The 25043-nt window shown below is 39.2% G+C and overlaps 1 protein-coding gene across 2 annotated transcripts in view; it reads right to left on the minus strand.

Annotated features, from left to right (window-relative positions):
• The window catches only part of Ddx56 (putative ATP-dependent RNA helicase DDX56), a 234228-nt gene that overhangs the window by 100259 nt on the left and 108926 nt on the right, over window positions 1-25043 (minus strand). For both annotated transcript variants that reach the window (XM_067147356.2, XM_067147357.2), the window contains exon 5: window positions 19313-19573. In XM_067147356.2, the coding sequence (XP_067003457.2) occupies window positions 19313-19573 (261 nt within the window). The remainder of the gene's footprint in view (window positions 1-19312; window positions 19574-25043) is intronic.

Consider the following 25043-nt stretch of genomic DNA (forward strand, 5'->3'; position numbering starts at 1 on the left):
TCAATACGGATCTAACATGAGATTCATAGTCTGTAATCATCGGCTACTATGCGTTCAAATGTCTCCTGCAGGCCGAGGCTCCATCTTAGGCCAGAGAGTTGGCGCACTCTGTGAGGATGTGGGCCATGGTGAAGTCGGCATCACAAGAACACACTGAGGGGTCTTTCCTCTTCAGTAAATCAGAGTACGTAGATCGTCTGTGACCTATCCTCAGCCTACATAATACTATGGCCTCTCTCCGTGAAGGCTGGAAAGAGGACTGCCACATGATAGTTGTCTTCTTAATTATTCTCAGCTTGTTCGTAGTTCGGATAGCTAGCCACTCCAATACCCAAGACGATAAAGATGGTTCGACGTAGCTGAGAACAAATACCTTGGAGGTAAAAGTACCCTTCCTTTGCAGCTTCATCTGCAAGTTCATTTGCCACAATCCCAATGTTGCATGGAAGCCATGCGAAAGTGATTCTGGTGCCAATATTAATTAACTTGGCTAGAAGGTGGTGATCTGCTGCACCAGTGGGCGTTGCGAAAAACAGGTATCAATAGATTGCAAAGAACTTACAGAGTCGGTACACATGAGAAAATGGTTCCTTACGTTACCCAATGCAAAATGCAGAGCGTCTAAGGTAGTGTAAGGCTCCATAGCATACACACTACATACACTAGGAAGCGGTAAACTGAGGAATCCATGTTCACCTTGAGTCCATGGAGTAGAACGAGGCGTATATCCAGTCGCGGGACTAACCATGGAGGTACCTCACTAAAAGTCCACTCAAGACAACCACCGATATTATATAACTCACGACACGAGCTATCAATTCGAAACTCGACCAACCGTGTGGCATTCAGCTGGTCTTGGTACCTCTGGTGGTATTGGGTACTAAAGATGCATTGATAGCTTGGATGGAGCAGCATTTCATGAATTTTGGCAGTGTACGCGAGGAGTAACTGCTAACTCCTCATTCATAACGATGGAACTCCCGCTTCAGCAAGTAGGCTGGAAATGGGGCTAGTATGGAAAGCTGCCGTTGCCAGCCTAAGGCTCAGTGTAGATCTTGATGCTGAGCCATATGCTGCACTACCATAGTCCATCCAGGAGAGAACTGTTGCCGTGTAGAAACGTAGTAGCGCCACATGGTCAGCCCCCTATGAAGTGCTGCTGAGAAACTTAAACATGTTAAGCCTCTTCACGCAGGCAAACTTCAGCTGACATGCAGGGCTGCCACGTTAGTCTCTTATCAAAATAGAGACCCAGAAATCTGCAGGTGTCTGCCATTGGTAAGATACTTTCACAAGCGGAGATCTGGTTCAGGATGCACAAGCCGACGTCGACAGAAGTGTACAACTGGGGTTTTCGCTGCCGAAAATCGAAAATCATGTTGCAGGGCACATCTGTCGACTTGGTTAATAGCTTGCTGTAGCTGTCTCTTAGCAAACAACACCCTTCTGGAGCTGTAATGTAGAGTTAAATCTTCTACATACAGAGATGGAATGACTGTGGGCTTAACAGTGGCAACTATGCTGTCGATGGCAATTTCGAACAGCATGACACTCAGTAAAAATCCCTGTGGTACTCCATTTTCTTGAACATAATACTGAGAAAATGAATTCCCTACTTGGACTCGGAAGAGCCAGAGAAACAAGAAAATCTCAGGAAACGTTGGCAAATTTCACCAAAATCCCAACTAGTATAGTGTGGAGAGAATTCCATATCGCCAGGTAGTATCGTAAGCTTTCTCCAGGTCAAAAAACATGGTGACTAGCTATTGCTTCCAGAGAAAGGTCTACCGATGAGAGCAAAAAATACACTGGTAGTTAGTCAAGAGACCTTCCTTTTCCATGGCCCACACAAGACGTCAGTTAACCATCCATTCAAATAGCTTACGAAGGCCATTTGTAAGGCATATTGGCATATAACTATCCAGAAGTTTTGTACCTTTACCTGGCTTGGGAATTGGTATCAAAATTCCCTCACGCCATTGAGATGAAAACACTCGCTCACTCCATATTCTATTGAATAGGGTGAGAATATCCTTGAGACATCGGTCACTCAAATGTTTAATCATTTGATTGTGGATTTTGTCCGGTCCAGGAGCCATGACTTTGCACAGCGCAAGTGTATTCCGCAATTCCCACTCTGTGAAAGGCACGTTATAGCAATCAGATCAAAAATTAGATGGATGGCTTTTCCGGCGATTGCTCTATTAACCAGCGTTTCGTCTTAGGTCTGACACTAGACTCTTCAGAGTGGGATGTGTCAGACGTTATAGCAATGCGAAGAACTAGAGTTGAAGAGAGAGATGGTGTGCCTCTGCCTCACTCTTAATTGATAGGAATGCAGAGTCGTATCTCCCAGTGCTGGATGTATCTGCGAAATATGAAATAGTTCTGATTTCTAAGGAGCATAACTATGGCTCTAATTTTTAGAATAAGAATATGTGGAGGCAAAGCATTAATTCCACGGAGTTCAAGAATTATGTAGGAGACTAAAGTAGCTGGTTTTAACCTGTTGACACAAGTGTATAGTTCTGAACTACTGGGTATAAGCCCAATAATTTTCTAGTTCATTGACCCGTTTGGTGGGCGATGCGGCGAGATCCGCCAATTCAAATTATATTTTTTCTCTCAGTTGCCTGTCTGCAGAGTTTTGTTTCCTTTTCAGCAGCGTATTTTGGATGAATCTGCCCTCTGATGTGAATTTTTTCAACTATGTTCTCCCAATACCAACATGTCACCCATGAGTTGCATCATAAAGAACACAGTTTACGTCTGGGCAATAACGACCTAAAGCCAAATAGCCTCACGGTGAATCTTTAGCTCATCGCCTAATCGTCCCTTGGATGTAATAATATTGCTGTGGAAGGGATTTAGAGAAATTACGATACTGAACAGACCTCTCTGATGACATTTTAGAACTGTGACCTGATTTATTATCCCCAGTCTTGAGTTCTTCCTTCACGACTGGAGTGTGTGTTTACCGCGAATTACACAACATTTATTATCATACGCATTCGTAATATAGGCTCAATTCATGATTTCCGTCCAAACTGCAGAGACCAGGGTTCTATTCGATCCTTTTTCTTACATTTTTTGCCCTAAAATATCTATAACGAATTACTGGTCCCCACCCCCACCGTTACAGGAAGGTGATTTACGGGTCATGATAAACGAATTGTTGGAATTTAATGGGGAGAATAGTGATATTAGTGAAGTAAGTTCTGCCGAAGGGGAATTCGTAAGTGATGGGAACTTACCTGGAATAAGTACTGCAGGCTCGAATGTGCAGGGTTCGGGCGTAGCTGATGCGAATGTTCAGCAGTCGCAAAAGAGACAACACATGTTCGATTCCAGTTCAAGTAGTGATCATGACAGTGACAGTTGTAACGATAGTAGTGATTATAATCCAACCAGTGAAAGTTCTTTGTTAACTTATACTGAAAATGGACAAAAAAAGTCCCGCATTGATCCAAAATTCCATCGTCATGTAAAGGGAGAGTTTTTAGGGAAAACAAAACTGAGCGAAATATTTTCATTAATTACTTATGACGAGATATGCCAGAACATAGCTAAAGAGACAAAAGATGCTGAGCAGGAAGTCGCACATAAAACCCAGTTTAGTAAGATGAAATGAAGGAGTCAAGATCAAGACCATATCCGAACAAATAAGGATGAAATAAAGCTTCTTATGGCCATACTGTTGCTGCAGGGAACTGTATAGAAACCTAAATTTGGACACTATTTTTATCGCAATCGCTTGTTCACTAAGCCTATTTTCTATGAGCTGATGACACAGAAGATATTTTTTTCTCACTGGACTGAGTGGCCCAGACAGTTGAGGCACTGGCCGGCCTTCTGACTCCAACTTGGCAGGTTCGATTCTGGATCAGACCGGTGGTATTTGAAGGTGCTCAATTACGTCGGCGTCTTGTCAGTACATTTACTGGCACACAAAAGAACTCCTGTGGGACTAAATTCCGGCACCTCAGCGTCTCCGGAAACCGTAAAAGTAGTTAGTGGGACGTAAAGCCAATAAAATTATTATTATTATTATTATTATTATTATTATTATCATCATCATCATCATCATCATCATCAGTATATTTGCCTCTACAAATTTTTACATATCCCTGACAATGAGGTGAATAATGGACAACTTCCTCCCGAAGTATTTGGCCGCCTGTTAGCAAAATTTTTGGAAGCTTATACCCCTGATGGCAAAGTGTCAATTGATTAGAACATCTTGCTATGGAAAGGGTGGCTAGGGGGGAAAGTTTACATACCAAGAAAATGATCGCGTTTCGGAATGGAATCCTATAAATTATGCGAAGCCAAGACAGGTTATATAACATGATCTGCTTCCGTGTGTATCATAATGAACAGCTGTAAAAGACATAACACTGTGAAGACTGTAATTACTGTAAATATTACATGTATTGTAGTGTAATATAGTCTGTGTGTGTCACTTATGAATTGTAGGTAGGCTATATAAACTTGATCCCTCGAAAGCACTGACCAACATAACAGAAAATTTCCTGAGTATTATAGTTTATTCCATTGTAAACCCTTTAAGTACATGCAAACTTTGTAAATCTACAATTTACATATACATATTTATTTTGAGGCAGAGATTGTTAGTAAACTGCCTAAAATATTCAGGTAAAAGTTAGTGTATAAACGAAAACCAGAGCTTTGCTATTAGGAAGAAGCAACCTCGATATCACAGTGTGAAAGCACTTGGTACGTTTTTTTCACAAAGTATTGAAAAATTAAAATAATAAAATTTTTCAACAATTTAATACATTATATTCAAATAAATATTTCTCTTATGGCCCTTCAATAGTTCATTTTAGTCTAAGATTGTTTTTAATCAAGTAACTAAATATTTTCTTCAATCAGGGAAATCGCTCCCCACCCGGGAGTGAGCCGGTGTGTACCGAGCTCTCCACTTAAGGGGTTAAGAAGGGTAACTTTTGGGAAAATGATAACTTTCACAGAAGTGAACAAATGTTTTGCTATAAATTTCACGATATCATCATGTGCTGAAATTCTGCTGGTAGTTTAATAAAATTCAATCCCTCACCACCTACAGAGAGGTAGTCGCTGTTAACCGATTTCTTGCAAAAAATCAGTGAATTCCATTTTCTTGTGCGTTAGCCTGAATATTTTTATGTCTCATCATCATCATCATCATCATCATCATTTTCCAACTACAGTTTCCCGGGTGTAATGTACGTGCGCTCGCCATCTCTTCCTGTCTGCATACATTCCTTTATCAACTTCAGTTTACCAGTCATCCCTCCTGAGAATCTTCGTAACTGGTCTCAGCATCGCTGCAGTTAGTAGGCCACTTCATCATTTTATCATAAAATAACCTTGCTTCTTCACACTGTATGTATTTTAAAAGTTTCTTTATATCCTCCATCTTCTTGTTAATGGGAACCTTTCCAGCAGGATATGAGTTTTCGAGGTTCATGGAGAAGATTATGTGTTTCTTAGCCAAGTGAAATGTGTGAATGACAAAACTGTTAATGTATGGAAGAGCTATAACTATGCCCAGCTTATCACTGCAATACTGAAATTCCTTGAACTGGGATATGCTGAAACACTGTTTCTGAATACGAGGAGTCACTCTTTGCTGTTTCTTGAGACAGCACATTTTTCTTGTAGTGATGAGGCCACCATTTATCAAAATTCTTTATTGTTTCATTTTACACCACTATCACAGTGACAATGGGCATATTGTTGATTATTATATCCACATATTCCTTTGGAGCATATCTTCGCTCAGTTTTCTGATTTTTTTTTCTTCAGTACTCCAATCACCCGGTCACATGGAAGAAAGGAATGGCCTCTTTCCGGAAATCGGTGAACATTTTTTTTTTATATTACTAACCTGTACCATCTCCAGGCACATTCTTATTAACGTATGATTTTGTTTTACCCAGGTGCTCCATCTGAAAACAAGTGAAGTTCAGTTGTTTCTATGGACAAAGCTTGGGTGCCCAGGTGCTCCATATGAACACAAGTGAAGTTCAGCTGTTTCTATGGACAAAACTTGGATACCGTACAATAATGTTGTATGAATGAACAAACCTTGTTTGTTTCCTTTTTGGCCTCGCCCTCATGGTATAAAGAAATAGTGGAATGCTTAGTTTTGAGGTCATAAATGCAAAAGCAGTTCATCCTCCACAAGTAAAATGCTTCCTGCACAGGTACTTTGGGTAGGGGCAAATTCTGCATGTTGCGCCCTTCTGCTATTTTGATGAATACGGTATGTGCTTGTGCTAGACCAGCTTATATTCTTTTCGCATGCTCACGGCAGGGTTGGGGATGATGAGAGGAATAAACAACCGGAAAACAAAACACATACACAGGCAGAAAGATATCGAAAAACACACATAAAAAGAAAAAATCAGCGAAAGCTCCAATCAACCAGAAGTAACGGGGTGATAAATACTTACCTATCATAGTTTGAGTGGATCGGGTCGAAAATGACCAGAGACAAAAATCATGAACTGAACTCGAGCCTATTACATCAAAAGGGTAAAATTTAAAAGGTTACCCCTCCTTCTCCTATAATGACGAGTAGGAAAAAAAGAGTTTATTTAATAAACATCACATCAAAATAATATCAATGGCCACATGAAAATCAGAAACAAATACAATAATGAAAAAATCCCGCCCTGAAGGAATCAATACATAGGCCTAATAACCAATTCACTACCATCATATCATTATACCTACCCATAATATGATTCAGCCAACAGACTCAACCTAAGTAAATAAAAATATTCAGAACATATGGAAAGAAATTGTTACCTTAGGAACAAAATAGCCTTGCTGCGTAACGCAGACCGCAGCCCAGAGCAATATATCATTTGATATCCATATCAACAGGAAGAGTATTTACAGTTCGCTACACATGGTCATAAAAATAAAATGCAACTCTCAACAATGGTTTCCATGAACTTCAACAAAAGTCGGAAACATAAAATATGGCCAGACCAACGATCAAAAGACAGGGAGGGTCAGGTGCAAGGATGGCAGCCTGGATCAGGGATAAACAAGGCGTTGCTCAGGAAACACACACACAAGAAAAAAGGGCAAGTGGCCAAGCAAATGCAAAGATAACAACAAACGACAAAACTAGGCAATATGATATGCGCCCTACATATCTCACATTCGAACACTCACGCAATAAGTTCAAAGGGTCCAAAGAAAAGGGAACGTATAACAGAGAACAAAGGTCAAGAAAAAAAACCGCAAAAATGTAGAAGTACTCGTATAGTTCATAAAGAACGTCTCACACGAATATGGGAAGCCAAACACACACAAGATTGGAGACCCAATTCACATCAATACGTCTCTCATATACAATTCAAATGCCAAAGCAGCACAAGCCTCATATGTACTGGATTTTCCGATACACAACCACAAAGCAGGGACATCGGACAGCAAATTGGTACATGAGTAATAAGATAGAGACCTCCACAACATGAACCGTAGAATAAAGTCGACGTAACACACATCCCAGGTACAACAGAGCTCATTCATACAATGCAGATACTCAATGACAGTAAGACACAGATCAATGTATCAAGTTGTGACACCGAGAAAAACATAATAACATAAATAATGTTACGTGGACAACAGAACAAACAAAGACGGGCCACAAAACAAATAAATAGCTATGGAGAACAAAGAAACAGCAGCCAACCACAATGCCACGTGTTGATATAAAACAAAAATGGTCCATGAGGGCCCTTCACAATGTACCTGCTGCAACCGAACGGCAGGGAACGGAATCACATCCTTGACCCGATTCCTATTGCCACGGTACGGTGAAGAAAGGAATCAAGTCGTGGAGTGAAAGTCTCTCCAGTTTAACCCATAAGGAGCAGGTGGACAGTTCCTTTCACCTCAGTAAGGTGTGTCTTGCCCTGAACAACACATTTACGTGAAAAAATAAAGAAAGCTACAAAATGGAGTTGGTTCCTTTCTCCACTGACCGATTCAATTAAAATGTTTGTTTTTTCAGGTATAATACTATTACCATATGTTTTCTTTTGAACAATGTTCATAAATTTATTACTCAAAATTAGTTTCAGCGGACTGAAGAACCTAAGAGTTATACATGAACTGAGTCAAAACTGAAAAGAAATGACTTCAGATAATACAAATGAGTTCAAGTGAATCAATCAATATTGTGTAGTTTGGACATGGAATTTTTTAAAAATAATAGATAACAGATAGCAATGGTTACTTAGATTAATCAGGTGGTCCGTTGTTCAACAACTACAACCGGTGACCAGTGTATCTGACTGTTGGCTCGGAAGAACGACAAGCTGAATGCTACAGAACAAAATTCAGCATTCATTGTGCGTTCAAATCAAACTCTTAAGCAGGTTCTGACGCATTTTTCTAAAATAAATTTGAAGTTTGAACTTGGCATGACATCACTCTAATATAATTTACATATTAAGAATGCAATGAACAAATAAGTACGAGGGGGGATCAAATATAAACAGGATTTTATTTTTATTTAGATTCGTTTATTGAAAAACACAAGGCTATTATAATTTATTTTTCCACATAATTTCCTGCTTTGGAAATGCATTTGTCCCAGCGTATGGGCAGCTTTTTGATGCCCTCATCGTACAAAGAACAGGGTCCTGTCATCAGCCAGTTGCGCACAAAGTCTTTCACACTCTCATCATCTTCAAATCATTGCCCTTCTAGAGCTTCTTTAAGCGGTCCGAGCAAATGGAAATCACAGGATAATAAGTCTGGGCTGTAAGGAGGATGATCAAGTGTAGTCCAGTGCATTTCCTGTAGCTTGGAGACAGTTAGAGCTGCAGTATGGGGCCGCGCATTGTCGTGGGGGAGGATGACCTGTCGAATTGGTAGGTCTCGTCTTTTGTGGCAATATGCAACCCTCGCCTTGTTCAACAGCTCACAGTAGTAAGCAGCATTGACTGTGTGTCGCTCATACAAAAAAAATCAATCAACAAAATGTCTTGACGATCGAAAAAAATGGTTGCAAGAACCTTTCCATCTGACAGTCGAGTCTTGGCTTTCACTGGTACTGCCTCCCCTTTCCTCCGACACTCCTTACTGACTTGTTCGGATTCGGGAGTGTAGTGGTGGACCCATGTTTCGCTGTAGGTGACAATCCAACTCAAAAATGCATCACCTTCTTCTGCAAACCTTGCTGTAAGCCTCTGACAGACCTCCAAATGTCTCAACTTCAGATTTTCGGTCAAAAGGCAAGAGATCCATCTGGAACACACTTTACCGAACTGTAGGTCGTTTGTGATGATTGTCCGACAGCTCCCATAGCTGAATGCGACTTGTTCTGCAATTTCTGATAGTCTCACGCATCGATCATCGTCAATGTCTTTAACCGCACAAATGTTTTTGTCTGTAATGTTGGTCCGTGGACGGCGATCGTGTTGCTGATTTTTCACACGTTCTCGTCCTTCCTTGAACTTTTTATGCCAGGCAAACACACGCATCCTTAACAATGTTTAGTGTCTCTTATTGTTGACCTGTTTACAAGTTCCAAACTGGCATTATGCTTTCCCTCCTTTCTTTTGGTGTCAGTTGCCAGATATTCTCCACCATAAATTCACATAATCCATACCTTTAAACAGTCTTTGTCGAAAGTCCTTATTGCAAATTCCTGTCTCCCCCTCCTTTCTCTCAATGTCCTCAATCTCTCTGTTATTACCATCAAGTGGGGTTATTAGATCACTGCTCACATTTCCCATATTATCATCATATGACATTGATGCCGTTTTTTTTGTTGTTTCTTATGCTCATATTACCTTCATTTACTTTGCTTTTTCGCTTCCTGGTAAGATGTAAAGGAGTTTGTTATTTACTTTATCTTGAAAATTAACCCACACGAAAAACAACCACATCGTTACCAAACAATGCGTGCGTATAAATGTAATATACACGATACAGAACTATTAGTTCTTCAATGACTTTAATTATGAAGATGGCAACTCCTACTGTCATATCATTTCTCCTGTCAAAGTGGAGATTTTGGTGGCTTGGCTTGGCGTTATTTAGTAGCATATTTTTATATGAACTTGGCTGATCAAAGTTACTGCCTGAAAGAAATTTTCACACGAAAATGACATAGTTTCTGCAGTAAAACTGAAATGAAAGTATCGAGATTTTAAGTCGTGTAATTTATGCAGGAGGTTTTATAAGATTATAATTTACAGTATACATATACAAAGTATACAAAGTGATGGGTCAATTAACATCGACGGCGTTGATATTCTGAAAACATCTCAGTTTAAATATCTAGGATCTCTTATCCAAACGGATGGTGACATGCTCCTAGATGTTTGAAGCAGAATCAACGCTGCCTGGATGAAGTGGCACCAAGTCACAGGAGTCCTTTTTGATCGGAAGGTGCCATTGTATCTGAAATCTAAAATCTATAGAACCATCATTAGACCAGTGGCACTGTATGGAAGCGAGTGTTGGCCAGTTCCAAGGAGACACGAACAACAGCTGCATGTCATGGAGATGAAGATGCTTCACTGGCCAATGGGACTCGCATACCTGCCAACTTTTAGAAACCAAAAATAGGAAGATTTTTTAATTCTTGGATTTTATCACATATTCCACCACGGTCTACGTGAAAAGAGGTCAGGATAAAAGGCATACATATCTACAGTTACAATGCGAATTGACCATGAAATTTAAAATCTTAAACTAAGAAAACATAAAAATGGTTACAAGAAAATGTACCTAATCACTCTCACTTATGACTAGAGACGAGAATTATAGGCACTAAAAACAGTTAAAATAGGCAGGCATATAGGCTCTTAAATTAGCCAAAATAGGCACTTAAATAGGCACTAACGTATAAAATAGGCAACAAAATAGGCATGAAAAAATTGCTTATAATTTGATAACACACTCAATTACTATACAAGGAATTTACAAGCAAAGTTTCAATGATTTCCGGTAACAAACATGTTCTCCTTTCATGCATAATGTTTTTGTACTGAAAGAAAGATCGCTCAATATTACAAGACATGACTGGACAAAACTTCAGTGAAGTCACTTAATCTGGTTTTATTTCGCTGACAGCGGCTGCCTTCCCAGAGGTTCGGACAAAGCTTCCCCTGACTTCTTCCACAATCCTAAATGACTACCAGGGACATGCCACTCTTCTCCAACTTTGTGATTGTTCCCGACAGCTTGTTGAAATTTTAAGATCCTCAGGTTTAGGCAGGGGCATATTAGTTCCCAACATTGCAATGCATAGGTCTGAAGAAAATGATTGTTGGTCGCTGCCCAAAGTGGACTGGTAGAAAGGCTGCGTTAATATAGATTTCTGTACTCGTATCAGATGCATCGCAGTATTTCTAAGTTGATGTATGCAGTATTTTTCTCACATCTGATCTGTAAAATAATAAAATTGACATCAATTACAGTGTCCCTATATCTTAAATTTCTACATTTGGGCTAATTGGCAATAATGCTTAGTATATATATCATGCAATAGTTTCATAAAAAAAACTATTAGAGATGATGTTTCCAGAAGTACAAAACTTAAAAGTAGGAACAAAGGAATTAGTAATTTACATGGAAGTATGTCCTTAAGGATTTTCGGTTATAATTTGGCAGTATCGTGTCGAGTTCACCGAGTTAAAAATATAATAAAAAAGGCGTGAAAAGATATCGGAGTAGCGTAGAGGAGAGATCCGTCCTTTATGCTTGCCAAGGACCCCACCAAGCTGGCCCTAGCAGTATTTTTACTTATATAGAAGAATGAAAGCGAAACTTAGACACTACAGCACAGTGGTAAAGCCAGAGGGTCTCTACACTTCAGAGAGCCTGACAATGAATAAAAAGGTTGAGCTTCAAGATCTCGAAAAAAAGGAGAGGAGAATCTTAAGGAAAATTTTAGGACCACAGAAAAATGCTGATGGGGAGTGGATGAATACAAAAATGATGATCTATACAAATACAGCGAAAAAATCACTGTCACCATGCGAAAGCGAAGGCTAAAATTCTATGGGCATCTAGGAAGAATGGATGAGGAACGGCTAACTAAGAAAATATTCAAGTACATCACTGGACTAAAAGCTTCGGCGAAGTGGGTAGAAGAGGTAAAAAAAGATGCAATATAAAGTGGAATTACAATGGGTATGATTAACAACAGAAAAGAATTTAGAAGCCGAATGTACAGCATCAAAACATTCCAGGAGAAACCACCAAAATGTAGACCCAAATTGGTCATATCTGAGGAAGAAAGGAAGGTTAGAAGTGAAAGGATGAAGAGGTTGTGGGAGGAGGAGGAGGAGGAGGAGAAGAAGACAAAGAAAAAGAGAAAGCCTTAGGTTCAATGCGGTCCTAAGGCGGCCAAATTCAGAAACAAGAAGAAGATGAATGAAAGCGGAGGCACTATAAATCTCAGATTTGTGAACATTTTACTTGTTTCTATTCGCCAGCTTTGGTCAGCCAGGTCAGCTGTCATGAAGACTATTTTCTGTCGCCTGCAATAGATCCTGCATCGTGTGTCCACAAGGCCGCCATCCTCGTTGAAAATTAAAAACTGCGTCATTCGAAACTGTCGTGACATGCGCTCTTATCCTTATTTTTGTCACAATTTAGTAAGACTCTAGAGGGGATGCTAGAGGCTTGTTAACCTGGGAGCTTACGCCCCTCAGACTCTCTTTGCTCCCCCACACCTCAAGCACAACGGTTACTAACCGGACCTCACCAATCCAGACCAACGGTCTTTTCGCTGGCCTGGTCTTGTAAAGATAGTCTTGGCAACTTTGTAACACACGCTGTAGCATCATCCTAGCCGGGCTACATTGAATCTGCAACCTGTGTTTCGCGAAGGCTTAGCAGAAGTGTAATAGAATTCACGTCTTTTTTTTTTGGAAGTTGCTTTATGTCGCACCGACACGGATAGGTCTTATGGCGACGATGGGACAGGAAAGGGTTAGGAGTGGTTAGGAAGCGGCCATGGCCTTAATTATGGTACAGCCCCAGCATTTGCCTGGTGTGAAAATGGGATACCACGGAAAACCATCTTCAGGGCTGCCGACAGTGGGGTTCGAACCCACTATCTCCCGAATAATGGATACTGGCTGCACTTAAGCGACTGCAGCTATCTAGCTCGGTTCACAGTTTTTTAAAGGAAGTTTTAAAATTTGCATTTCAGTTGCAAATCTCTATTATCACAGGAGATGAATCACAGTTCAAAGCGCCGATTTAATTTTGATCCATTCTGTGACAAGAGACCACCGGCGTTCTAACTCCTCGTTCAGTAATTTAATGATGATTTATGTTTTAGCAATATAAAGGAATAATTGAAAGTTCACGACTAATACAGCATTGCGACAAAACAACTTGCCACAACACAAATTAATAGGCCTATATATGCTATAATGAAATGCGATCATAGTTCTCAATCACAAAAAAAGATAAAAGGAACAAACGAACTTACCTCCTTACTGCAGGCTTAATAGACTACCCTTCCATTGTAGTGAAATTGGGATCCCCCGTGATCCACTGCTTCAACCAGTAGGACTTCGACGATTTTTCTTTGGGCATTGCCGCAAACACATTTCTTTTTTCTTCTTCCACTTCACAATAAATCATAACACGTTCGGAACAAAAAGCGTAGGTGTACAACATTTCACATCGAAAGGGAGGTACAGGGCATATGGGTTGTACAACGAAGTTCGACCTTGACTGGTTCTCGCATATGTCTTAAGAGGATGGAGGGGTTGAAGGCTTTGAGGTCAAATTGTTCCTTGTTTCTCCTGATGGAAATTTCCCTAGAACTATTTCTGATGACTTCTGAGAATTCCCATTTTTGTTCGTGGGGTAAACAGATATTGGAAAAAGGGAAGATAATTCTGTCGAGCACACTAGCTACAATATAATGCACTGGAAGAAAATCGGCTTTGTAAAAATACGGTCAAAAGGCATCAAATAGGCATTTATAATCCAAATAGGCACAAACCCCTGAAATAGGCAATTATAGGCACAATAAAATCAACGAAATATAGCTAAAACGACCCTAAAACGGATTTATATCTCAAAAGCCTACGTTTCTGAACACAGGAATAAAATAGGCAAATAGGCAAATTCCCGTCTCTACTTATGACACTTACATATGAATAATATTTGTCACACCGACACACGCAACAAAATGCATAATACCGTATTTTCTCACGTAATTAACACACTTTTTTGAAGAAAAATACAAGCGAAAACTTCGGATGCGATTCAAGGAATTCGGGTATTTACAAATTATTTACAATTCATTTACATTTAAAAGATACATCAAATATAATACAAACACAACTGGTTCAACTCATTTGCAGTTATCGTCATTTGGCGTAAAATTCTGGCGTGAGATTTTTTCTGAAAAGTCAAATAGGGTACATTAAGTAAGTTAGACACGTGGGTTTGAAGTACCGACACTGGAAAATATTCTTCCCATTACGAGCTGACAATACGACCTGAATGACATACCGGAAAAAAAAAAAAAAATGTCCAACACGAGAAGGGCCGGGCATCGAAGGAGGGACCCTGTTACATTACCCCAAACCGTTCGTATCCAATCTTGTACGAGTGACGTATCGACGTATCCATCCACCTTTTTTTAAAATACGAACGTGGATCACTCGCGGAAATTTTGCTTTAAGCATTGTTTTTCGTTTTAGAACAATGTAAAGTGCAAGCTTTCTGCCATCAGTTGTTACAGCAAGCATTGCAGTACTTTTTTTTTTTTGCTTCCGGTAGCGCGTGCGATAACACTGTATGTTCCCTTCTTATCGATTGTTTGACTTTGTTGTATATGGAAACTGAATGGCGTCTGACCTGCGGTTCCTATAAGGGAGATCAAATATTCCTTCACTTTACGCTTCTCAATCACAAAGCGATGAAAATGGTTGAAATCATTCGTAACGTTTTGTCATAATGTTGTTCTTCGTCGAAGAGAAAGTCCATTTCTCTTCATAAAATTAATTCAGCCTCGGCTAACCTTCATACGAGACAATGATTCCACGTGCCGCGACTATTTCTCATTCTTTAAAATGCAGCATTTTGTGAGAAACGGCTTATCCAACATTGCGGAAAAAAAAAAATCATACAGTTAAGCAGATAATCCTCTACTTGCGGAAACTTGCCGCTTTTTGGTCCGCGAAATGCTTTGCGAGACTTGTTGGCCACTTGAAGTGCACTTCTGTTACCGCGGTAGCGCATGTTTCATTTGGACATTGAAAACTTGCTGCCCGCTGCTCTATTCCCGCATGTTTCGGCGTAACTGATCACCGCAAGTTCGTATGATGCAGTATTAATCGAGTACTGTGGACCAACACACAATTTTGAGATCACAGAATGTCCCGTATGCGAAACACTAGTAAAACTAGTGCAGTGGGATTTTCTGCCGGCTTATACAGCACGTTGCCCTGTATTTGGAATGCCCGTTTTCACAATAGGAAGCCTGCTACCTGAGTAGTTGGCATCTTTATTATCTTTATTTCGAAACGCATCCGGAGCTGAGTGATGGATGTTCGAAGTTGTGGGTGCATCAAATTCCACTTTGGACCCAAAAATATTGGGATGTGTAAATTATGCAAGGGCGTCGATTACGGTACACGAGAAAATACGGTAGTTTTCTTTAATAGCCGGTGAAATGAACGGAAATTTATAGGCATCTCTGAACACTTGGAGATAATGTTTCTCATATTTTTTGGCCATAACGGGAAAAAATACCAGAAACTGTCACTGACACAACCCCCTTACAAACATTCAACACATTAAAATTATGCACTTAAATACGCGAAACTACCACATACAAAACAATTCAATATGTCCCATACATTATTAACATACGACTTTGACACAGGGGGGAGGGGGGGAGCATAGAAATGCAAGGAAAAACACGTGGCCTACAACTCCGACGAAACTACGCACAGAAACGATGTTAACAGCGCGCGAACAACACAATAACAAACTCATTCTTTCTTCCCGATTAACTGAGTCGTTAGTGCGCGCTATCCTCTCGCTTGCAGGACGATTGCCACCCTGAATTCCCAGCTGTATAAAGCGCACACGCTGCTGCGGCGAGTGGGAAACACGATACATGAAGGCGACGGACGAACAACTCGCGAAATAAAGCATCAAATACGCTTGAAAATTAGGTTTCGTAAATTACACAAGCACATAAGAATTTATCCTTTATTCTAGGGGAAGAGTATTGGCTGTACTAGAGGTTATATTAGTAAAAAATCGGAAGAAGTAAAAATAAATCGGAAAATCGGAAGACGAGTTAAAAACCGGAAAGTTTCCGGGTAAATTGGAAGGGTTGGCAGGTATGGACTCACTACACTGGATCACATCAGAAATGAGGACATTTGGATGGCATTTGGTGTGGCTCCAATCCCTCAGAAAATGCAAGAGAATCGTTTGCGATGGTATGGCCACGTGCTACGCAGAAACGATTCTTCGGTTGCGAAAAGGGCATTACACTTAAGTCCTGAGGGCTGCAGACCACAAGGGTGACCAAAGAAGCGCTGGCTCGACACTCTGCAGGATGACATACATGTGGCGAAAGTCTCCCCTAAAGATGCACAAGACCACATGAAGTGGAAAAGAAATTGCATTACAGCAGACCCTGCAATTAAGCGGGAAACCAATTTATGTAACTTTGTACAGTATGTATCTAATGAGATTGATAATCACACCCAAGTAGATGCTATTTATACCGATTTCCAAAAGGCCTTTGACAAAGTAGATCACGATTGTTTAGTCAGTAAATTAATGGATTATCATTTAGATCAGTCTCTTATGTCTCCTCTGGTTTCATATTTGAAGCATAGAAGTTAGTTTGTAAGTTATAGAAACAAGTTTTCTTACAATTACATTACAAAATCTGGAGTACCACAAGGCTCTAATTTGGGTCCTTTGCTGTTTCTGTTGTTTGTGAACGATATTCCTAGCAAAATTTGGTTCTCAAAGGTATTATTACTTGCTGAAGATATTAAATTATATAAATCAACATCAAGTGTGCATAATTGTTTAGAACTGCAAGTTGATTTAAATATTTTGTCTGAATGGAGCAAACTTAACAAATTACCCTTCAATATTAATAAATGCAGGAAGATTGCTTTTTCAATGAAAAAAGATAAGATAAATTTTACATACTGTACTCAATTAATGATGCTCCATTGCAACAAGTAAATGAAATTAATGACTTAGGTGAAATATTAACTAGTGATTTAAGTTCACTAATATTGAAAATGTTGTGAATAAGGCATACAGGAGCCTTGGGTTTATAATGAGACATTCGTATAGCCTAAGTAATAAATCTTTATTTTGTTTGTATTTTTCATTAGTTCGATCAAATCTGGAATATACCTCTATTATGTGGAATCAATCAACAAAATTTCACAGAGATTTGATAGAAAGGATCCAAAAAAAGTTCTTGAAATATATATACTTCAGGCAAAGCAGAGTATATCCTAAATATTTATCATATCATAAGATGATTGAAATGTTGGATTTTGAAAAGCTTGATATCAGAAGAAAATGTCAGTCGATGTTTCTCTGCAAGTTGGATAACAATGAAATAGACAGTATTGATTCAACTTGTGAACTCCTACTGTATGCACCTAGAAAACCGGCAGGTAAATTTAGGAATTTGTTTTGCTTGCCTATAGTTAATACAAACATACATGTAAATTCACCCATATACAGAATGATGTCACTGTATAATAAATTACATCCTCTGAATATAGATTTATTTCAAAATAAGAAATCCAAATTTTTGAAATTGCCTGTTTTTGTTTTGTTTTTATTCTTCTTTTTATTGTATTCTTTATCTTTATCACTGCTGTTATACTGTAGTTAGGTAACTCTGTTTCATACACTATATTGTGATTATCTTATGTCTTGTATTTTTCAAATTATATTTTATAAGATTAGAAGTTATGAGCAAATATTGTAATTGGGCTAATGCCTGTATATATATGCATAAAATAAATAAATAAATAAATAAATAAATAAATAAATAAATAAATAAATAAATAAATAAATAAATAAATAAATAAATAAACAAATAAATAAATAAATAAATAAATAAATAAATAAATAAATAAATAAATAAACAAATAAATAAATAAATGAGGAAGAAGATATTTCATTATTGTGGTGTTAGCAACATTTTTTATTATCTTCCTCAGATCCTCCATCCAGAAGACCAAAATGGACAAGTTAAGAAATGAGGAGGTGAGGAAAGAAGCTGGAATAAAGACATCCCTACTAGACCGAATCGGCACATCCAGACTACGGTGGTACGGGCATGTGGTGAGGATGGAGCCTATAAGAACAGCCAGAATAATTTTGGAAAGACAGGTGGAGGGGAAAACAGCTGCAGGAAGACCAAAAACCTGATAGATGGACATGATCAAGGTTGATCTAGTTACCAGAGGATGGACAGTGGATGATGTTCTCCATGACAAGTTGTTTTTTGCAATTTGCTTCACGTCGCACCGACACAGATATGTCTTACAGCGACGATGGGATAGGAAAGGCCTTAGGAAGTGGAAGGAAGCAGCCGTGGCCTTAATTAAGGTACAGCCCCGGCATTTGCCTGGAGTGAAAACGGGAAACCACGGAAAACCATCTTCAGGGCTGCCGACAGTGGGGCTTGAACCCACTTTCTCCCGATTACTTGATACTGGCCGCACTTAAGCAACTGCAACTATCGAGCTCAGTATGACAAGTTGTATATGGAGAGGAAGAAGTGGAAGAAGCTCATTAACACTACCCAGAAAACTAGAACTATACAATGATGATGATGATGATGATGATGATGATAATGATAATGATGATGATAAATTTGTTCCCGGATATTCAGTTTCCCCTATCAATTTTATTTTTCTATGATCCCTCCAAAAACTGAGAAAAGAGGTTCCACTGTATTTCAAGGGTGATGTAATACATTTCTTATATATGTATATACAGACGAGTGTATGCGAGTTCGAGTAGAACTAAAAGTAAAAGATGTTTACTCTGCGAAAGAGATGGCAGTCTAGATATTACAGTTTCCTAATTTCCTCCTCATACCTTACAGGACTGTGTGAAAACAGCTCTGAATACAACCCCATGCAACAAATTAATTAATTAATTAATTAATTAGGGAAGTGGTTACTATTTTCTAAATTATAGGAACAAACTTATATAAGAATTACACTTCAAGAGATATGTGCCCCTCCAACATATATTTCAACAAGAAACTGTTATACAAACATACTTGTAACATCTGTCAACAGAATTGACGAAGATGATAGTTTTTCCTCGAACAAGATGAAGTTTGAGCAATGCGTAAAGAATGGCGGCTTTATCATCCTCTTCAGCAGCGAGATGATAATGCGTGAGCTGAGAGGCAGGAGCAAGTTCTGGCTCTTCTAGTTTCAATGTCACTGGATTATGTAACACAAGCTTCTTCAAGTTGACCACATCATCTGATAATGTGGCACTGGCTAAAATAGCTTGATATACTGCAGGTAAGAAACTGTAAAACAAGGAAACATAACATAAAAATACAGCTAGGGAGAAAATGATACCAAGAAATGTATATAATTTACTCATACATAGCCTACAACAATTTAGGATGCTTTCTTGAAAACAAAAACAACACAAAATAAAAGAAAGACAAGCTCTTTAAGATACTAAGTAAAATCCTTAAGTGGAAGAGCTATAAGACTTATGTGTAAGGGTTTGAATGACACCAGATCAAAGAGGAGGAAGTCTACTTCGATAACAAACAAAGTGAAAAGCATAAAGTTAATTAATAATAATGTATCTGGTTATAAGTACCTCTAAGTACAGTAGAATTCTGGTGTAACTAACACCAGTATAAAGAAATTTTCAGAATAATGATTTTTTTTTTCTCTTCCTTTTTCTCTATTTGTTGTGTGTTAAAAGATTTCATTTTAACAAATTTTGTAGTTTCAGATTAACGAATTAAAATTGAGCTCTTCTTTACCAATTTGACCATATTTTCTCAAATTAAAACTAAAATTCATCCTGTTTTATGACCAACATTTTTCTTGTTACATTATTTCGTTATTCAAATGATATGATCGCCATTTTCCATCTATGCACCGTACGTGATCAAGAAGGCAATCGCTTTTGTGTAACCAATATGCTTCGCCCGTCATCCAATGTAAGATGTCACTCTATTAGCTGAGTAGGAGCGCCAAGTTTGCAATCTACTAATGAACACTATGCTTTGTGTAACCAATAGGCTTCACCCATTAACCAATGTAAGATGTCACACTATTGGCTGATTAGGATCACGATGTTTGTAATCCACCAATGAACGCAATGGTTTTGTCGCATCATGCATTGCCTGTTTCTTCTTCGTATTTAATTTGCAAAGCAATGTGTTTCTGTTAAGGTTATATCATTAAACTTGCAAAGTTCGTGTGCATTTCGTTAAATAAATAAGTTCATATCGTAGCAAATGGATAAGCAGAAGCGACAGCAGTTTTTGTTGAGTGAAAAACGTAAAATACTTCCGGAAGTAGAGAAAGGCGGAAAGAAAGGAGAAGTAGCGAAGAAATATGGTATAAGCCCGTCAACACTTTCTACTTTTTAAAAACAGAAAAGTAAGATAGAGGAAAACATTGATGCTGATGCCCTAGGTCCACAGCGTAAGAAGATCAGGGCAGCCAACTACAAGGAGGTGGACCAAGCCGTCTGTATGGGGTTTGTGGAAATGCGGAGTAAAAACATGCCAATAAATGGCCCACTGTTATATGAGCGTGCGCGATCTTTCGCCCGTTCGCTTGGGTCACCCGAGTTTATGGGTAGTGCTGGTTGGCTTCATAGGTTCTGGGGGAGATATGGCATATCCTACAAACTTATAAAGGGTGAAGCTAACGATGCCCCGAAGGAAGTTGCGACTTCACGATGGCTGGAGACTCTAATGGATGCCGTGAAGGAATATTCGCCGGCTGATATTTATAATGCAGATTAGACTGCGTTATTTTATAATCTAATGCCGAACAAGACCCTTGATTTCAAGGGAAATACGTGTTTTGGGGGCAAACGTTTAAAAGAACATATCATGACTCTTTTATAGACCAATTCCACAGGGACGGACAAACTGAAGCCTCTCATAATTGGGAAGTTTGGGAAGCCAAGGTGCTTCAAAGGGGTGCAACATCTGCCCTGTGAATACAGGCACAACTCTAAGGCATGGATGATATCTGTGCTACTCAAAGAGTGCTTGCTGGACTTGGAACATCGGATGAAGGCTGAAAAGAGGATTCTATTATTGGACAATTGCTCTTCTCATAATTGTGTGCCTCGCCATTTGGAGCATGTAAAAGTTTTATTTTTGCCTCCAAATACAACTTCAATTCAACAGTCGCTGGATCAGGGTATAATGCATGCAGTAAAGCAGCATTACCGAGCTTGTGTGGTCTATAATACCAATATAAATGGTTCGTTATTGGGCTTATAAATTTTCCAGCCAACTCACTCCCGGTTGCCGGCGCCTCGCCCCCGTGTGCCAGGCTGGGCTCTTCAGTTGGTACCTAGCACACCTACCAAGACGCTGGCTAGTGCATACTGTGGAGGCCACTACGTAGGCTAATTGTAGCCACCAGCAGTGCCAATGCACTATGACAGACTTTGTTTCATTATCAAGAATTGATGCCTGCTTGGCCAACAGATGACATATATGTTGATTCCCACAGGAAATCTGAAATATTTGTTCCGAATGAATAAATTTATAATACCAATATAAATGGTCCGTTATTGGGCTTAAAAATTTTCCAGCCAACTCGCTCCCGGTTGCCAGCGCCTCGCCCCCGTGTGCCAGGCTGGGCTCATCAGTTGGTACCTAGCACACCTACCAAGACGCTGGCTAGTGCACACCGTGGAGGCCACTACATAGGCTAATTGTAGCCACCGGCAGTGCCAATGCACTGTGACAGACTTTGTCTCATTATCAAGAATTGATGCCTGCTTGGCCAACAGATGACATATATGTTGATTCCCATAGGGCTTAATAACGGACCATTTATATTGGTATTATAAATTTACTCATTCAGAACAAATATTTCAGGAGGAACAGATCACAGTACGTCTGTCATATGGCCATCTGACGGAGCCAACACCATCAAACCTTCAACCTCCATGTCAGTGACAGTTTCACTGGCAAATATTGGAACAGTATCAAATGTGCCTTCTTCAAAACAGCTTTCAACAGAAGAATCTTCTAACTCAAGACACATTAATCCGCACTTCGGTAGCATATGTGATGGGGGATTTTCGTCACTGGTTTCTGTTTGAGTGCTTTTGTCTTGTGTTTCTCTATTTCATTAGCATTATTTTCAAGTATAATCATCCGAGGATCATAAAGAGCTTTCAGCGGGATAGGGTGATCGTATAATTCTCCTCGAGAATGGATCTGGGAAAACAAATTCTTGAGTGAACCTTGGTTCAGTCATTGGGTTAAAATGTACTACATTCCTAGATTTTGAACGTCTGAGATCAGATATTTTAATATTTTTTTTTGTAATGGGCTTAACGTCGCACCGAAGGAGGTAGTCACGATAACTTTCTGGAACACTTGCTTAAATTTCTTGCCCTTGCAGGTTATACTGTTAATAAGGCCACACATTTTATTTAAAATTTTGTCTCATTGTTTTAACTGAAGACCACACACATTTTTGCTAGGCACTTCAGAAATGGCCAGACTATAAGAATAAGAATGTACCAATTATTAACTATTTCAATGAATTCACTTGTGCTTTCAGCAACAGTAGCATCACCTCCTATTTTAAAATGACATAATGCTGTAGCTACACTGCGAGACATTAATTCTGCAGCTTTTCTTACGTTCATCCTTTCAATGACCCTACAGTTTAGATGAAAATTTTGTTGCATGCTTTAATTTTTGAGGCAATCTTTCTTAACCAGAACTTCCACAGGTTCTTCTTGTAGTGCCTTCTCCATTACTGAAGGTTGGGCACAATCACAGCAAAGTCTGCATGATGTTCGGCTGTCCTCATCAGTCTACTTGAATCTAGCCCTGTCCAATCCTGCAAGTTCCACAGCCAAGAATGTTTCCTTTGTCGCGACCTCTACATCCATCAATTTTAGTAGGTTGTACTTTTCATTAGCCACGGCTCTCAATTTAGAAAGACTTCGGAAAATAGTATACGACAGGAAGAAATGGCGCACTTTGGTCTATGGGGTCACGGAGAGTCGAAAGCGACTAAACGACTAACAACAACACTTTTCATTCCTCATAATATACCCAAGGTCTTTCTTTTCTTGACTGTACACACCAACATTCATTCACTCCTCATATACCCGAGTATGACAGCATTGGAGATGGGGTCAGTCCACGAGATCAATAGCATTGTCCAGAAAACCCACATCTCAAAGGCATTTATTCTCTTAATGGTGTTATATTTCAGAGTTCATGTTCCAGTGCCGTAAAAAAGCAATGATTATACATAGCATCTGCAAAGATGTTGTGCCCGTTTACATCTCGTAGACAGCTTTCAAAATGGTGCCAAATGAAGGTATGGCCCATCCGATCTATGAGATACAAGGAATATATATGTAGTGCGATATTATAGAAGGCCATGCATGTCTGGGAACGGACAAATATTGAAGGCACTACGGGACAGTAGAGAGTCCAGTGAATTGCTTTACAAAAAAAGAAAGAAGCGAAGGGATTGTTAAAAAAAACTTCACATAAAAATCTGCATCGCATGAGTGAAGACGTGACCGGTAAACGAGCTATATATTGAAAGAAGATACAAGAATTTAGAGGAGATTCTTGAAGAAAAGGGATCGTCGTCGTAAAACAAATAATATAATTCACCGGCCGACGAACCAGAGTTAATTAAAATATATAAAAAAATAAGCAAGATACGGTGATATACGCCTAGAAAATCCTGAGAGCAATCGCGTCGCATTCTGTAAGGAGGGACCAATTGAAACCCAAGAGAAATACTTTCATACGGCAAGAAGACTACCTTGGTCTAATTCAAGAAAGAAGAAGAATAAATTTTCGAGATTTTCCCAGAAAGAGCGGATATGGATATATAATATATATATACGGAGAACTTAATCCCGACGAGATCAAAGTTATATCTCAGAGAGCAAGAAAAAGGAATAACAACTGGAGAATTATTATTGTCAGATGGAACATATCATGACAATTTTCTGCTCTGAAATGTATATTTTTGTTATCAGCAGAAGTAATATGATGTGTGCCTGCTAAGCACGCATGATGGACCAAACTGGGGAGCGGTACATCCTAACCAGATGACCAACCCATAATAAGGAAGGCAACGGCCAACCAGATGACCAACCCATGATGAGGAAGGCAACGGCTAACCAGATGACCAACCCATAATGAGGAAGGCAACAGCTAACCAGATGACCAACCCATGATGAGGAAGGCAACAACCAACCAGATGATCAACCCATGATGAGGAAGGCAATGGCCAACCAGATGACTAACCCACATCCTGACCGCAGAGCTAACGACATCCGAGTGGAGGAGGAACAACTGGACCAGATGTAATGACAAGCGAGCCAAGTCTTTACATTTTTAATTATGTAGTTTCTGATTTGCGTATACATTTACTTGTGGCATGTGCTGATAAGTTGATGATATAAACCATTGAATTAAGAGTGCAAGTGAATAATGGAAGTGAAGTGTGAGATATTTAAGTCTATAGTAATACGATCGAGCAGTGTAGAATAAGATTCTAGTACATTACATATACACCACCGCATTTTTTTGGTCAGAATAAGTAATGAGTTACGAGAATTTGAAGGAAGTGTCTTTTATAACAGCTGATAGCAATGATTTGACACATTGTGGAATTTTGATAAATCTCGTATTGGTTATACTAAATGTTTACGTCATGTTTGGTCCGCGCATCTGAGATGACTGTGTAGAATCACGTAATCTTTGCTCCGCAACATAAGAGTATTGAACTCAG

Source organism: Anabrus simplex, chromosome 5, assembly GCF_040414725.1.
Source record: "Anabrus simplex isolate iqAnaSimp1 chromosome 5, ASM4041472v1, whole genome shotgun sequence".
Classification (NCBI taxonomy): Eukaryota; Metazoa; Arthropoda; class Insecta; order Orthoptera; family Tettigoniidae; genus Anabrus; species Anabrus simplex.